Source organism: Jaculus jaculus, chromosome 4 (genome assembly GCF_020740685.1).
Source record: "Jaculus jaculus isolate mJacJac1 chromosome 4, mJacJac1.mat.Y.cur, whole genome shotgun sequence".
NCBI lineage: Eukaryota > Metazoa > Chordata > Mammalia > Rodentia > Dipodidae > Jaculus > Jaculus jaculus.
Window position 1 is genome coordinate 105,023,621 of NC_059105.1, and position 18,141 is coordinate 105,041,761.

At 46.4% G+C, this 18,141-nt stretch overlaps 1 protein-coding gene across 4 annotated transcripts in view; it reads left to right on the top strand.

Moving 5' to 3' along the window:
• The window catches only part of Edar (ectodysplasin A receptor), an 86,193-nt gene that overhangs the window by 52,621 nt on the left and 15,431 nt on the right, over positions 1-18,141 (top strand). For all 4 annotated transcript variants that reach the window (XM_045146673.1, XM_045146674.1, XM_045146676.1 and 1 more), the window contains 4 exons: positions 3,484-3,552; positions 4,281-4,403; positions 5,072-5,253; positions 12,950-13,035. In XM_045146673.1, the coding sequence (XP_045002608.1) occupies positions 3,484-3,552; positions 4,281-4,403; positions 5,072-5,253; positions 12,950-13,035 (460 nt within the window). The remainder of the gene's footprint in view (positions 1-3,483; positions 3,553-4,280; positions 4,404-5,071; positions 5,254-12,949; positions 13,036-18,141) is intronic.

Sequence of the window (18,141 nt, forward strand, 5' to 3'; positions counted from 1 at the left end):
TCAGCAGCAGCCTAGTCTGCAGGTGGATGGGAGAAGATAGCACGCTGTCCCCCACTACCAACACCATCCCAGTTGTGGGGCTCCTAGACTAAAGACATACCCTCAGCACCTTTAGTAGTGCAAGGGGGTGGGTGTGTCCAAAGTAACAGAAGGCCATATCTAGGAGCAGCAGGATCCCCCAGTGGTCCCCAGGCTGGCCTGTTGTTGTTCCCCACCCTCATCTCAGAAGCAGAGCTCTGAGCAGAGACCCACCCCATCCCTCCTGAACCCCACTGTCTTCTAGGAGAACAGCACAATGTAATGCAGGTGCTGAGGGCTTTTTATTTGACTTTGACTTTGTCTGTTTTCCTTTTGACCCTAGTTTATTGGGAACATCTTTAATGAACCTTTCAATAAACGTTCCAGGCTAGCACCAAAGTGCACAGACCAAGCCCTTCCCTGTATTTCAGGGAAGCCCCCAAGGCTCTGCTATAATTAGAAGTCAATTAACTTAGAAACCATTAATATGGTTCTTGGAAGGCCTCCAGAACCCAGAGCCTCTTGACTCTGTCCAGACTCCATGGAAACTCACTCTGCTAACCCCATCTTCCAAAAGCAAGGTAAGGCTGTGAGCCCAGGGCGGAGAAAGGGGTGGCTCCCTTTCTTACCTCTGCCCCTCTGCCCCCCGCCCTCCTAGGGGGCTGAAGCCATCCTCCCTGCCTTGCTTTTCCTACTGGGCCTCCCTACCCCCTCTGCTGCCTGCCCCAGCTTGCTCCTTGCCAGAAGAAAAATGCCAGCAAGTTCATGAGTGGAGGCAGCAAGTGCTTTCATCTTGCCTAGTAGAATTGGGGTACAAGAGAATCTGGATCTTGGTCATTCTTGGAAGACCACCCAATAGACAGTAGTGACCTTGGACAGCTACCTCCTAGTACCCGAGCAGTGAGGCTGAGGTCCCACCCTCCAGGTTTTGCCATTGACTCAGGTCTGGCCTCCTTACTATCTTTCAGGATGTCCTTCCTAGCCCCTACTGGGAGACCTGCTTCTCCCCAGAGGAAAACGTCTCTGTGGTCTTTTTTGCTGATCATAAAGTTAACAATGACTATGAAACCATCTGTTCTAATCCTCAGTCCTTGATCACCTCCTCTCATTCTTCCACTTTCTACCAAAATCTCAGAGCCTTTCCATGCATAGAGAAAGCTGCATGGCCATAGCCACAAAGCATATTCTGTATGATGACTTTGTCATTTAGAAATAGACAGTTGAGCCCTGCAGGCTGCTCTAGAGAACTGACACTCTTGGATTCTTTTCCAAGTTCTGGGGACATACTACACCGACAGCCCACATTTTTGTTGCTTGCTTGTTTGTTTATTGCAGTGCTAATTAAGAATGACATCTTAGGTCTGGAGAGATTGCTTAGTGGTTAAGGCACTTGCCTGCAAAACCTAAGGACCCAGGTTTGATTCTCCAGGTCCCATGTAAACCAGATGCACAAGGTGGCACATGCATCAGGATTTCACTTGCAGTGGCTAGAAGACCTGGCATGCCCATTCTCTCTCTCTCTCTCTCTCTCTCTCTCTCTCTCTCTCTCTCTCTCTCTTTCTCTCTATCATTGTTATAATAATAATAAAAACGAGTGACATCTTAGAGTCCTGGATCTCATCCGCCTTCCTCTGACAGGAGTGTGAGCTCTCACTGTTCCATAGGTGGAGGGGTGGGAGGCTAGACTGGTGTCTGCCTAGGCACTCAGGAAAGCAGAAAACTCAGCAGATACGGACCCCTCCCCTACACCTCTCTCTAAATATTTATGCCTTGGATGCTTCTCTCGTGTGTGTTCTTACTCCAGAATTCTCACTGAGACCTTAGGTCTCAGGGATTAGAAAAGTAGATGCTGTATGTCCAAGCACTCAAGGGCAACCTGGCTTACAGCTTTCTCCTATTTCTCCAGTTCATTTTCTTTATATTCAATACATAATCCCGTGGCTATTTTAATCAATTATGTCTTTAGGGTATCCATTATTTTTGTGAACAAATACCTGACCAGAAGCAACTTATGGAGGGAGAGAGTTTGTTTTGGCTTATAGGTCCAGAAGATAGAGTCCATCATGGTAGAGAAAGCATGGCAGAAGGGGGAAGTCTGTCTTATATTACACATTTAGCAGGATGGAAGGAGAGAGAGAGAGAGAGAGAGAGAGAGAGAGAGAGAGAGAGAGAGCAGTAAGCAGAGTTGGGCGGTAACACTTCAAGGCCTACCCCAGTGACATACTTTTTCCAGCTAGGGTTCACCCATTAAAAGTTCCACAACCATTCCCAAATAGCTAGGGACTAAGTATTCGAACACATTAGCATATGGGGGACATTTTACATTCAAATCATCACCAACATTGTAAGGATAAAGTCCTACAACTAGGAAACAAAGAATAAAGGAAAGGAGCAGGGGGAAAGAGGGAGGGAGAGAGATGTCCCATTCACCATGGTCTGCTTGAACCACCCTACCTCATATCTTCATGTGTGGAATTGAGAATCACTGGTTTCCATGACCAATGATAATGACAAGAGAATTTGAAGTAAAAGGTCCAGAAGGTGTCCAGGGCCCAAGTTGACTTGTGGTCTGAGTTAGCAACAGATTCTGGAAATTTCCTTATATGTCCCACTTCTCAGAGAAGATGTGCTTTTCATCATTAATTTGCCCGCAGTGTCAACACTAACTGAAGTGTGGTGCCTAAGGAGTCTAGTGGGTCACACAAGCACAGCACGTCTGTGTGCACAACCAAGGTAATTAACACCCATACTCCCAGTTAAAATTGCTTGAGCTAGAAACATGAGTCCCCTGTTCATAGAGTAAAAATGTGAGCAGATTACACACCTCCAGCAAAGCAGTGTGCCAAGTTGTAGGAGTTGTAATGTAGATCCCTGGGCTGTAGCCAAAGTAGTTGCGTGACGTGGATAAGTAAGTCACTGAGGCTCTCTGGCCTTCACTCATCTCAACAGTAAGATTACCTGGTTGAACTCCTACATTCTCTTACCCTCCACTCTAATGGATAATCCAGGCCTCACAAAGAGAGGACCCTTCCAGTAGGGCCAAGAGACAGGGAATGGACTAAACTCAGACCCCAGCAGCATCTTCAAGAACCATCTTGTTGCCCTGTAGGCCAAAGGATCAGTCCAGGCTACCCATACTTAAAGCTATGTAAGATTATGTTTGATCTTTTGGAGCACATTAAATACCAACCCTCAGCTCAGGTTTAAACAGAAGTCTCCATGTGCTCAGTCCTCCCTCTGGGAGCTCTTTCTACATACAATGTGACACTGGGGAGGACTCTTGGTGCCCCAGGGCACCAGCTTGGGATTCAAAGTCTGCCCTTTTCTTGGGGTATAATATTTTCCATGCTGTCCATTGGAAAATACCTTACATTCAGTGGGGCACAATAAACGGGCGAGGCAGCTGGCCCCAAGGCTGGGAGCCACAGCCATGCCCACTTGACACTAATAGAGTGTGTCTTTCAGGTGCTCCCCCAGGAGAGCATGGCCCACGTAGGGGACTGCAAGTGGATATCCTGGCTCCCTGTCCTGGTGGTAAGTGGCTCTGAGTACCTGTTCCCACTGCACCCTTATGCCAGCACCTGCAGGGCAGGAAATTCCCTGCAGACCATGTCCTTGCCAGCTGTGCTGCCTCACACCACCTCTAGCCTCTCAGGCCTTGGTTTCCCCAGCTGTCAGAGCAGAATGAGAACAAAAGCACCCTCTTACAAGGGCCCTTATGAGGACAAAACGGAGTTATTTCTACAAAGAACCCAGCACCACTCAGACTCCAGTGGGACTATTTATCAGGCACTCCCTTCGTCAGTGCTATTCAAGCCACACCAATGCCTATATGAAGAGACCAAGCTGGAAGATCCTGACTTCCAGGATTTCTTCTAGAAGTAAGAGTAAGGATGCTATGTCATTAAAAGATAAGTCTTTGGGGTGCCTAGCTATCTAGAGGCTCAAGAGAAGGGGCACCTTCTTGACTTTGGAGAGAATCCAAGGCATACTAGGTATAAGAAGGTGACTTGGCATGACCTTGATCAGAGGATAGATTTGGACAACAGGGTCAAGAGGAAGTGTTTCTAGGGACAGCTACCAGTGAGAGGTAGGGTGGCCATGCCCAGCTGATGACCTACAAGTGCCTGTGTTCAGTAGCCACGAGCCAGCACCTCCCAGGCTGAGCCCCTGCACTGCCAGCTCCTACTTCCCAGGCTAATCTTGGAAGCAAACAAGTGTGCCTTGAGAATGTGTAGAAACCCAACACCTCTTCTGTGCAGGTGTCTCTGATGTGCTCGGCCAAGGCAGAGGACTCCAACTGTGGCGAGAATGAGTACCACAACCAGACCACCGGGCTGTGCCACCAATGTCCCCCCTGTGGGCCAGGGGAGGAGCCCTACATGGTAAGGATTAGCCTATGCCCATGAGCTCTGAGGTGGACCCAGGGGTTTGTTTACATCTCACTGAACTGGCATTGAGAGCCAAGAGGTAGCCAAAGGAGATTAAACTGACCAGTTTGGGTCACCAGACACTGAGGCTGAGTGAACTGCTTTGAGCCAAGTACACTCACTAACTAAGCACTTGGCATATTTATCAGGAGTACTGGATGCTTTAAGAGTATAGCTTCCTGTTCTGCCCTGACTAAATTAGTGCTGAATTGGGAGTATGACTGAATGCCCTTCAGTAACGTGCATCAGTCCTAAGCATCGGATCTCCCTCTGTAGGAGACCAAGTGCTCGTTCTCTGGAGCACAGGAAACATGCCTGCAGCAACAGTATTTGGGGTTCTCAGAAAGCTCTAAGGAAAGTCAAACACTCAGAGCTGATCATCTAACAGAGCATCTCTGGGAGCCAGAGAGCCTATTTCAGGGACCTCTGAAGAGGAGCAGTGTCCAAGGCCAAACACAGTGAAGGAGAGTGAGCTCAGAGACAGCTGGGGAAGTAGGGGCTTTGTAATTAGGATGTAAGTCAGGAAGCTAAAGCCAGCTTCTGGAAACAACTAGTATGTCACTGGGAAGGCCCCTTGTGGTCACTTGATGTGCTCTCATGTCCTCTGTCTGCCTTCCTGGCAGTCCTGCGGCTATGGCACCAAAGATGAGGACTATGGCTGTGTACCCTGTCCAGCGGAGAAGTTTTCCAAAGGAGGTTATCAGATATGCAGGCGCCACAAAGACTGTGAGGGCTTCTTTCGGGCCACTGTGCTGACACCAGGAGACATGGAGAATGATGCTGAATGTGGCCCGTGTCTCCCTGGGTAAGTGTGAGCTGCGCTGGGCTGACCTCTTCATAGTGAGGGTCAAAGACCCTGTGAACAGGAACTTGTGGGTACCACAGGCCTTGGGACCGTGCCATACCTTTGTCTCTTTTACTGGGGACAGTGGCATGCTGATGACAAATCCTGCCACCTCTCATGATCATACAGCCTACTGGTACACACATGTTCATGTCTCTTATGAGGCAGTAATCATGGTAGTGTGGTCTGACTGTCTACATGAAATAAACTGGCTGATACTGACAATGAAATAATACATGTGAAGCATTTTGAAAGGGGGAAATTCCAAAATAAAATTCTACAAGAAAGTATTATTTTTACTATTCTGAGAGGGCTGAGGGGTAAAGGCTACTAAAAGAGACGTTTGAGTACTACAATGCCTGTAATTCCACTACATTCATGTTTTTATCAAAAGTCTTCCAAAAATGCAATCAGCGTGAAAGACAGAAAGAGTGAACGCTCTTTTGTGCAGGTAGAATGCCTGGGATCAGAAAATTCCTGCCTTGACTCAGAGAGCTGTCCTGGCTGTTGCTGCTGCCTCCCTCTAGCGGCCACAATACATAATGCAAGACTGCCGGCAGAAAGGGAAAGCATGTGGGAGGTAGAAGTGGTGGAGGTCCTGGAGGTGAAGGTGGAAGTGATGGCGGTGGTGAGACGGTGATGATACAGGTGTGGGTGGTGGCAGTTGTGCTGTAAGTGATGGTGGTGGTGAGGCAGTGATGATACAGGTGTGAGTGGTGGAGGTTTGCTGCAAGTGGTGATGGCGGTGGTATGGTGATGATATAGGTGTGGGTGGTGAAGGTTGTGCTGAACACTGAACATTACCTTATAAAAAGATGAAAGTACAAAAAAGTCAGAAAGACCCACCAGCTTAAAAATAGGTCAACTGTGAATTCATTCTATAAAATGAGATGTTACACACATACACACCCCTCAGTTCATATTTCCTACAGAAGTACTCACCCTCCTGGCTTCCACCGTTATCTGATGTCTGCTAGTGACAGTACCCATCCCAGATCCCAGTGTTCTTTCCCCCAGTTCAGGACTTTCTCACAATTGAGACTCAGATGTCCAAGTATCTGCTGACAACCTCACACAAAGTAAAATTCAGGCATATTTACCAAACAAATTTATACAATAGTAGGCCCTCATCACAGAACCTGATTCTTCAATATGGAAAAAGCAGATAGCTATATATAGGGAGGAGAGGAAACTGTTCTCTCTGAACATAATGATAAGCTGAGAAGTTCCCCAGTTTAATTGTGGCAGTGACTGTGCTGTGGAGCTCCAGGGAAGGAACATCAGTATTGGAATCAACATCAGCAACTCCCTATCCTAATGCACAAGCACACATCAAGGGGACTTCTCAGTAACGACCCTGAACTTGCCTGTGAGTAACAAATTCTTTGGAAACTTGACATTAGATAGCTAGAATTAGTCTTTGATAGATTACATGTTTTCTTGAATTTTATCTTGATTCATTCATTCATTCAGTGACTTCACTGATTTTTCATGGTCCAAATTATGATCCACAAAAGACGTGCTTCACGAGCTTCTGTGAATTACTTATTATGTTAGTTACTCATTCATTACTGTGTCCAAATACCTGACAAGAAGCAACTGAAGGAAGGAAAAGTTTATGTCAGCTTACAGTTCCAGGTTGCAGTCCATCATGGCAGGAAAGGCATGGCAGCAGGAAACAAGGCAGCTGGTCACATTCAGTCCACAATGAAGAAACAGTGAGTGGGGAGTCCTGCGAAGCTTGCTTTCTCCATTTTATTCAGTTTGGGACCCCAGCGCATGAAATGATACTGCCCACAGGGTGGGTCCTTCCATCTCAGTTAACCTAATGTAGGAAACACCTGACAGACATTCCCAGAGATTTATTTCCATGATTCCCTGTTTCCACAATCCTGTCAGTTGATAACCAAAGGTGAACCATCACAAGTCCACTCCTTGTCACCTTCATATGCACACATACCACTTTTAAGCCATAACTTTCCACCTTTTATCCCCATACGCCCATGACCAGCTCATAATGCAAAATGCATTAAGTCCAACTTCAAAAGTCCCCATAGTCTTTAATGGTCCCAATACTGTCCAAAAGTGTAAGTGCAGGACTGGAGAGATGGCCCAGCAGTTAAAGACACTTGTTTTCAAAGTGATGGCTTGGATTTCATACCCCAGTACCCACATAAAGCCAGATGTACAAAGTGCATCTGGAGTTTGTTTGCAGTGGGAGGAGGACCTGGCATGCCCATTCTCTCTCTCTCTCTCTCTCTCTCTCTCTCTCTAACTTCTCTCTCAAATAAAAAAGTAAAAATATTTAAAAAAATAAAAAGTGAACTGGAGAGATTGGTTACTGGTTAAGGCACTTGTCAGCAAAGCCAAAAGACCCAGGTTATATTCCCTAGTACCCATGTAAAGCCATATGCACAAGGTGGTGCATGTGTCCAGAGCTCATTTGCAGTGGCTAGATGTCCCTAGCATGCTCATTCTCCCTCTCTCTCTCTCGATCTAGATAGATAGATAGATAGATAGATAGATAGATAGATAGATAGATATTCCTCTGCCTCTCTTCCTCCCTCTCTCAAATAAATAAATAAGTACAATATTTTAGGGCTGGAGATATGGCTTAGCAGTTAAGTCACTTGCCTGCAAAGCCTAAGAACTAATGTTCAAATCTCCAGGTCCCATGTAAGCCTAATGCACAATGATGTGAGCGTGCATTGCCATACATGCATACAAGGGGGTGCACACATCTGGAGAGCGTTTGCAGTGGCTGAAGGCCCTGGTGCACCCTTTCTTTCTTTCTCTCTCCAATAAATAATAAAAAAATATTTTTTAAGTATAAGGGCAGAGGCCCTCCTGAGGCATAGTAAGTCTGTTAACACAAGCTCCTGTGATATCAAAACACAAGCTACATACTTTCAACATAATATGGTACAGAGTAAACATCCCTAGTTCACTGACATGAGGCTTCAGCTTGCAATTGATGCAGGTCCCCGTGCAGGACACCAAGTAGGGCTGTGTGTTAGAAGGTCAATTTAACAGCAGCAAGGGAAATGACCAGTAGGGAAGAGCAAGGACAAGCTGGGAATGATGGGAACTGGAGCAGGAGCACGGGTAATGTAGAAAGACAAGGGCTTTGCAGGAACCAACACAGACAAGTATCCCAGACAGAGACACAGAGGAGGTCTCTTGACACCTGTTCTCCTTGTGGCACCATGTGCTAAGATGCAGGGTACAAGCAGAAGAATTGGCAGAAAATGGAGACAAGTAGAGGCTAACTATGTAGAATCAGGTTCTTTGGGACATACAGACCAAACTCTCTCACATGGATGGACAGAAGGGTGTAACACTCAAGGTGAGACCCAGGCTGAGCTAGGGACTTGAGGTCATCTGTGCATTGGTGGGGCTACAGCTGCTGATCCAGATGGGGTCTTCATGAAGCAGCTTTGCAGTGGGTCAAGGGAGTATGGGTCAATGCACAGGGAAACTTCCTGACCACCACACTTGGCTCTGACCTGGCCTGCAGGTGAGCCTCATATCTATGGAAAATTAGCAGTCCTTGAAATTTATTGCCATTGTGCTCCAGATGTCTTAAAAGGGCAGCTTGTTTTATCATCCCTGAGAGAACCAACCTGCTCCACAACATAGTAACTTTATCTTCAGCACCCGGGACAGAGCAAGGCTGGAGCACCCCCTGAGCAAGGGAAGGTCACATGTCAACACCCATCCACCTCAGCAGGGCTGCTCATTGCTGCGTGTGGAAATGGTGTAGTCACTTCCCTGTTTGGCTTGTGGTGCATATGTCTGCTTAAAGCAATCACTCTCAACTCTAAGACCGTCAAATAGGAGGCCCCCACTTTACCTCCAGTTCCCATGGCCCTCTTCATGGCTAACATCCCCTGAAGAGCTCCCACTTCCTGTTGCATGCTCGAGGTTTACAGGACAAGATGAGGTTCTCATGCTGTCACAGAGGACTATAGGGCATTTTGGCAAGCTGGCATGATTGGCTCCACAAAAGGCTGTTTTCATTCGTGAACTTCCGGGATTATGGGCTGGAGGGCCAATTGCCTTGCATTTGTCTTTCTGAGGCCGAGGGCTGTTTGGCCCTCTCTCCTCTCTGTGGTTTGGCAGGTGCTAGCTCCCATTCTCACTTATCTGCATGTGGCCCAGACACTTGCTGAACAATGAGCAATACAAGGGGTTTTCCTATTGGGAAAAGTTTGTGTGGGAGGAAAAGACAGGAGGTAAGGACAAGTAAAGAGGGAAGAGGTTGGATTTCACAACCTCCCCCACATTGGCAGAGCCTGCCCCTGGGTAGTTAAGGCTCTCAGGTAGCCACACCCCTCACACTGGAGGCTCAGCACTGCAGGCAAGCAACTGGGGGGACTCAGAGGCTAGCTCTACAGCACAGCATGTCAAAGGAAAATGGCCAAGGGGCATCCATTTCAAGCTTAGGGTCCTGGGAAAGAAGATTCTAGAGGCCCTGTTTAAACTGAATTTTGTCCTCCTTAATCAGCCCAGAAAGAACGGTCGGCGGGGAGAGGAAAGAAAACTACATGTGATCCCCAACTTAATCATAGTTCAACTTAGCATTTTTCTACTTTATGATGTTACAAAAGCAAAACTCACCCAAGTAGAAACCGTACCTGGACAGGCACTGACCTTAAGTTAGTGCTGAGTCCCCTGCATCTGGCCTGTGTTGCACTCTCAGAACAGAAGGCATGAGGGAACTGACACTTCATTATGAAGTAGGCTTTGCATTAGTTGATGCTGCCTAGCTGCAGGTGAACGTGTATATGCTGAGCATGTCAGAGCAGCTCTAATGGCCAGGTTGTATGGCAGGCTCAGTGTACTGAATACATTTTCTGCTTAACAATGTCACTGATGTACAATGAATGAGCTTATCAGAACACAACCCCACCGTAAGCTGTGTGTCTTTGAGCATCTGTAAGGAATATCAGAATGTGGATCAAAGAGTAGGAAAGCATGCCCTTACAAAATGGTAAGTGATCTTGACAATAGCTGGGCCACAGATCCCTGGAAGATTGAAGAAACTCAGATGACAGAAGCTAGGCCAGTGTTCTCCATTTCTGTCTAACCCTGCATAGAGCTATGGTGTAAACTTCACCACGAAAAGTTTCAGTTAGTCCTAAGAGAAAAATCAACATATAAAAATGTTGTCTGTAGGGGCTAGGGAGATGGCTCAGCAACTAATGGTGCTTGCTTACAAAGCCTTCTAGACCAGGCTTGTCTCCCCAGAATCCATGAAAAGTCAGATGCACAAAGTGGAACATGTATCTGGAGTTCATTTGCAGTGGCAAGAAACCCTAGTGTGCTTGCTCTCGCTGTCTCTTTCGCCCCCCCCCTCTCTCTCTCTCTCTCTCTCTCTCTCCCTCTTTGTGTGTATGTGTGTGTGTGTGTGTGTGTGTTTCTCCGCTCACAAATAAATAAACAAATAAAAATGTTTTGAAACAATAAAAAATATGTTCTCTGCAGCAATACATGCTAGAACCAGCTTCTTATCTGGAGGCATCTGATACTTGTGCCAGGCAGGCCAGGCAACTTAGCAGTCTCCTGGAGCCAACTATTCTTAAAATGTAACAGCTTTTCAATGTTGCTCCTTCACTGTTATTACATGGCATAGCTTAGTCCAAACACATAACCAGGGCCAGGACAGGAGCATGGACCCCCAAGCATGCAAAGTTCCTGTGTATCTCAGACAGAGACCTACAGCAGAAGGTGCTTGTCTCCCAAGAAAAGGGCCACTCCACCACAGATGTAGCCTCTGGACTGAGCCAACTTTCAACCTCTCCCCAGGCACTCAAGATGTAAGACCTCCAGTGGGTCACATGTCCTAAGGCCCAAGTGATCCACACCTATGCCATGGCATGTGGCTCTGCGGCTTCAGCAGAAACAGAGCCCAGCACCCAGGTATAAACAGGACATGAGAGGCTCTTCTGTTTGTCTCAGCACTTTCAACTTGAGTAGAGCAGGATATGGTGTCATTCATTAACTTGTCCAACCAATATTTACTAGCAACCTTTCCTCAATACCCAACAATAGTTATAAGGAAATCAGTTGTGCACAAGGTTGACCTCATTAGCATGTGATGATGAAAGAACAGGAAAAAGAATGGCACAGAGGTAAGGATGAGAAGAGGAGGAAGTTGTAGCCTGAGCCATCTCCCAGAAATGACATGTTGGACCTAGATGTCAGAAAGCCGCAGGTATGACTGGCTGGCCAACCGGGTGCCTATCATGTTCACGAAGCCACATGACAAGCATTCACCCCCTGCTTGTCGGATCTGCCAGTGATCCCTGCAGGGCTCCACCGTTCACTGACAAAGATGGCTTCCCAAGGGGCCAGAGGGTGCATTTGCAAGCTTTACCCAGAAGGCTTAACAGTAAAACTGGCTGTTGTGGCTTCTCTGTGGGGTGTTTTGAGATTGGTTAATTAATGTTTACAAGATACACAGGGATCTGAGGATAAAAGGCTTTGAGGAAGGGCAAGCAATTACAACCCTAATGTTACTGGTAATGGTCCAAGCTCAGGCAGGCTCCCTCTGCACTGAACTGCTTGCCACCCACAGCCATCAGTGAGGCCTTTGTGGTACATGGCTAATAATAACAAGATTAGAAAACAACCACAGCAATATCCAATAGAGGAGAGAGAAGTTTTTTGTTTTCATCTCTTGAAGTATAATCAGGGAAAGTGCTGGCATCAGTTCATTTATCTAATTTGATTTCTCACAATGTGATAAATAGCTGCATGATCATCAGTTGAACATTTGTTTATGAAAATGGCTCACATCAAGATAGGAGACAAATCAGCAAAGGGAAGGACCCTGGGAGCCTAGGAAGATGGTATCCACAGGAGCCTGTGCTGAGGGCGGGGGACTGGCCTGGAGGGAACATGGGCCTCAGTGGCAGGGGCTGTATCCATAGTGCTGGTATAGTGTAGCAGGAGCATCCTCTGGGGATAGAGGGCTTGAAGCTATGTTATGATAAGTGATTCATCTTGTGCTTTAAGTACTGTAAGTGTAGGCTGAACTCTCAGTTATAAGTGTCTTTCTTTAGTCAAGAACAATTAGCTGTGTTGAGACCTCATTGCATTTCAAGCCATCTGCAAAGCCATCTGCACTAACCTGTCTGACCATTGTAAATGTTTTCTGTCTCTGGCACTTTGCTGCCCACCCAGACAGATATCGATGGTAAAGTTCCAAGTGTCCCAGGGACATATAGGCACTTTGCCTACAGCCCCACAACCCTACAGGCTTCGAGAAGAATGATACTGAGAGTGTTTCTCCTCAGAGGGATCCCACTCTTGCTTGGTGACATAGATTGCTAAACAGGTCCTACATGTGCTGGGCACAGAGATCCTACTGCTCAAGGGCATTGATGAAGGTAGTGACCACACACACACACACACACACACACTAACCAACCCCTCAGGAAAGGAGGGCATTAGAGAACAGGCCTAAATTGACTCAACACTGGGAAAAGAATGTTCCACTTCAGGACATGCTATATACCCTCCATTTCTACCACTGGCCCCTCTCATGCCTGGCTTTGGCCACAGCCTGCTAAGAGACCGTGCTGCCATGCGGACTGTGCTTATGCGATACTGCCCACTTACTGGTCTGCTTTGTCTTCCTTGCCTCCTATAGCTACTACATGCTGGAAAACAGGCCCAGGAACATCTACGGCATGGTCTGCTACTCTTGTCTTTTGGCGCCCCCCAACACCAAGGAATGTGAGTGCTCTGCTTCCCGACATTACCCCATTTGTTCAGAACTGGTGTATTTACTAAAGAAGTGTAGGAGGAAGCCAATCCCATCCTCTAGGTAAAATCAGCACAGTGAAGGAATAAGTTAGAGATGGACTCTGCTATGGACAAGCTTTGAGTTAGATGCCAAAGCTGTCTTGCTGTTCTGGTACCAGAAAGTTACTTGGTCCCAATGACCCTTGATTATTTTCATCTGTCATGTGAAGTTAGTAAGACAAGTTGTACAGATCTTACATGACTATTGGAAAATCCCATGAGATTACAGATGTGGAGATATTATGAGAGTGCTGCAAGGTTCTAGACGGTTTTAAGTTCTCATATGTATATATAGTCACATAAGGCTAAGACAAATATAAAACTGATCACAAGTAATTAGGTAATGAAATAGATTCTGAAAGCACATGTGGATTGTCAGGCTCATGAGTGTATAATCCCTCCTTGTTGTTTCGTTCCTGATCATTTGTCTTTTCCTTTATGAAGAAGGGCCTCTGCTTCAGAGACCCCTAGTGTCTGGTCTCCTAGACTTGTGGCCTGAGTGTGCTGACAGAGGTAGGATGAAGGATAGCTGGGAGGAAGTTGGCATTTCCACCAACCCTGTAGCCCCATGCACTTCAAGGAGGGATAGGAACTGACTAAAATTTCTTTCTCCTTGTTCTCCACTCAACCCCATTTTCTCACAAAAATATCCATCTCATCCATTCTCTAAAGGCTGAGTGACAGAGCATCATCTCACTCCCACTTTCTGATTAAACCCAAGAAGATGATTTGTACTCCGGAGCAGGGTGTCTGGGGGCAGGGAATAGAGGAGCCAGAGGACATAATAGATCTCATGTCTTTAAGTTTGAACTTCCTTCACTATATGCTAATTAGGTCACAAATTAGAGGAGGCCCTGGGGCTCCTGGCTGCCAGCCTGACCTGTGGTAAAGTCAGCTGCCATTGCTAATATGTCTTCTGTCAGAGGCTCTAAATGAGTTCAATGCCACATAGTTCTGGGATGAGGCCCTCACCCGAGTGGAAGCTGTCAGAGAAGGCTCATTGCCTATGAAACCTGGGAGAAAAGCAGCTCTCCCCAGAGGTACTCACATAGGCACATGCCTTTCCCTAATTGCCTGGCCTTTCAGAAGAGTTGACCATCAGCACAAGAATCTGCCTTTATCCAATATGGCCAAAAAAAAAAAAAAATCACCTATCTCCTAGAGATTTTTTAAGTGAGCATATTCCTCCATTCCTTAATTGTTTAACTGATAGCAAGTTCCCAGAAGTCCTCACAGTAGGTTCTTATGACTGTACAGGAAAACCTACAGTTCCACTGTGCCACAAGTTAGCTCCAACTGGGGTTTTCTTGGGTCAGTCTCCAGGTCTCTGTTTGCACAACTAACAAAGCCTTGTGTGTGACAAAATGTGGATGAAGCCCTGCCTAATAGAGGTGGCACCTTCCCTCGTCAGTGCTTTCAGGATCTCACCGTGAACTAGACCCATCTATCTCTACTGTATTGCTTTGTAATAGACCTTGAATGAAAAATCTCTGCCCATTTTCTAGGATAAGTTTTCATCAATGTTACAGTCAGGTTCACATTGCTGGAAAAAAAAAAAAAAAAAAAAGAACACCTGACCATAAGAAGCTCATGGGGGAAAAGGGTTTATTTTAGCTTACAGACTCAAGGGGAAACTCCACGATGGCAGGGGAAAACAATGGCATGGGCAGAGGGTGGACATCACCTCCTAGCCAATAGCAGATGGACAACAACAGGAGATTATGCCAAACACTGTCAAGAGGAAGCTGGCTCTAATACCCATTAGCCCACCACCAACAATAAACTGCCTCCAGGAGGCTTTAATTCCCAACTTGCCATCAGCTGGGGTCCTAGCATTCAGAACACATAAATCAATGGGGAACACCTGAATCAAACCACCACAATTAACTTTTACCAAATACTTGAGTCTTACTCATTTAAAGCCAGGGTCCACATTAGAAACAAACATAGATCCACAGTTGACCACCCAATGAAACCTGCAAGGAGAAGCAGTTCCATCTAGAGATTGTCCCAATAGAGGCATGCAACTGAGAAATACATACCATGTTTTGAATGAGGCAGTTGAGGACCCTCAGCCACCAAACATTTGATAGTGCCAACTTAACCCCATCAGACCAATGTAAAAACTGGTGAAAGACACCAGATATGAGGAGGTAACTGGCCCTGGCATACTGCTCTGTAGGCTGTGCACAAGGGCTTCACCTCCAGGTTAATAATACAGATACAAAGGCACCCTATCAAACACCCTATAAGGTGGGACAATTTGTCTGTTGACTTGTGGCTATTTACAAGGGCACAGTGAGGAACCAGGAATAGCCCATGCTTCTTGTTCCATAGTTCTTCTCTGCACCCCCCATTCTTAGATTTTCTCAAACCTACCCTACTTAACACACAATATACTTTATTCGACATGATATGTTTTCATAAGATTAATATGCATACTTTTATAATTCTGGGTAATGGAGAGCAGGTGTTTGTTTCTTCTGAGGATTTTCCAACCTCTTAAGAAATGACAGAAGCACCCTGAAGTAATTACCAGGGACCTGGTTCCATCTCCCAAGCCTACAGGGGCCTTTTTGGTTACTGTCAAAGTACACTCAATGCTTTCCTAGGTGGTCCTTTTGGGCCAGATCTACCCTAATGTTCTCCTCAGTAACTGGTTTATATGTGTGATAACGGTGAGAGGCTTAAGCACACCTGCACCAGGTCAGCCTGGCAGTCCAGGGATGGGCAAAATGGAGACTTACTATATTCATATTGTACCTTCTGTCTCATATGGAGGGCAGAGGACACTGAACTAGGGATGAAAGAGTCCAAATAAGCTACCAATTGGTTGGTAGCATGACTGTAGTTGGGGCATTTTCTATTATATGTATGTATATGTGTATATATATGTAAATTTTAACCATAAAGTACATTCTATTTCACCTTCCTGTGACAAAGTCATCACTTTAGAACATTCATATGATGTACACAGGCATTTATTTGAACTGTGTTTCTTCACTTCCCTCCCTTCACTGAAAGGATGGCTTCATTCCCTGGTGCCCAGAAATGAGCCTGAGAGGCCCATAGTCAGGCTACATGTTGCTGCCCTTCAGGGCCTGCATGTCCTTTTGGTCTAGCTGGCATCTACATTGTCCTGTTCCTTCTGCACACAACATAGGACTCTGTATCCACCTCTGAATCCCCAACTGAAATGCCTGCTTCCTTCCAGCTTCTCTAGGGCCCTGAGATCCACCACCACGTGGAAAGGATGGGTAGAGGTTGGGGCAACCTGAAGGGTGCTATGAGGCTTGGCTGTGGATGTTCAGCTCTAGCCCTGGCTTAGAAATATTGAGCTCAGGAGAAACTGTGGCCCGCTTTACTACCCATGCTATGCCACCTTTTTCCTGGTCAGATGTGCACAGAGCATCCGTGATCAGGAGCATAGGCCACTCCTACAGTTCATGCAGTCTGGACACTGCCCTGATGCCAGATGGAGTTCATTAGGAGGATGTCCAGTATATTGGGCCAAGGCACAACTGGCCCAGGCAAGTGCAGCCTGTGGCACTGGAAAATGGGGCTAGCAAGCAATAGCCTGCTTTGGGTAACCAGCCCTCCTGAGTGCAGAGCATTTCATTAGTCTTTACTCACCTTCATGTCTTCATTGTCCCTCTCTAGACGGCAAGCCTGGGTGTATTTGTGCCTCATTCTCAACCCTGCCACTGCCTTGGTCGGCAAGCCCTGGCAAGAAGTGACAAGAAGAGACCAAGATGGCTGGCAGCCACAGACACAGCCCTTGGCTATTTTCTTTCTCTGCCCACGTATCTTAAGCTCCCTTGGGCCCCTTACCAAACCAACAGATCAGTTCCTTTTCAATGTCCTATTTGCTTTAGCAAAATGAAATTAGGTTCTGCTCAAAGTTGGGTCAAAACAGTCCACTTTATGATGTCAGATAGGCTGTTTCCCAGCATAGTGTAAATGACAGGACCCTGGAGCTTTTTTTTTTTTTTTTTAAGCTGGCTGTCATTGCAAACCTGCAAAGGGCCTGGTGGGGACTGTCATTTGATAGTTGTACACACCTGTTTCAACAGACGCCTCTCAGCTAGGCCATCAGCTACTGCCTAAAAGGACACTGATTCTGAGGCCAACCATGAAGATAAACTTAAAAGGCAAAACTTAAAAAATTAAAATAAATAAAAAGCAGAACTTGAGTTTGGAACCCAGGAAGCACAAAAAAAAGCTTCCAGTTTTCCTTCAGAAAAAAAAAGTAGCAACTTGTCCTCCTTATCAGGTGACATTTCTCCTGGCACAAGCCATACTTCAATTTCTGTCCAGCCCTGAGGTACAAGTCGGCCTCTGAGCACCTTGGTCCCTCACTGACACACAGAAGTGCACCTGCAGCCTGCCCACCCCTCCCATGCCTGCATGCTGCTTCGTTTGCCCAGTTTCCTATTCGTCAGACAAGATGGAAGGACAGAGATCAGCAATGTCTGCCCTACCCCACATACACATTTCTCAGCAGTTTTTTAAAATATTTCTGCTGGTAGTATTCCCCTCCAGGGCTGCTCCAAGCTAAGTGGCAGGTAGCTCTTCACACAAGCAGGCCTGTGTTTCTCACAGAAGCCCTGTGGTACCATGGGCTGACCCAGGTCATTCCTCTGGGCTGGGCTAGATGCAAAGCACATGGGGACCTTATCTAAGGGAGGCTGATGGCCCTATTCTGGGCTCATGGCTGCTTTTCTAGAGCACAGACTCACTTCATGAAAAGATCCAAAATAGAGTCAAGAGGAACAAAAGAGATAGAAAAGGGAACACACTTGAAACAAAACTTCTGGTTGGGGATCAAACCCAGGACCTCACATCTGCTTCTACCACTGATTACAGCCCAGTCTTGTTTTAAAAACTTTATTGACAGCTTCTATATATATATACAATGTACCCTGACTATTGTCCCCACAACCATCCTTCTTTGTCCTCCCTCTCATATCTCCCCTCCACCAAACCCCTTCTTTCTAACTAGTCCCTATTCTATTTTGATGCCATCTTTTTTTTAAC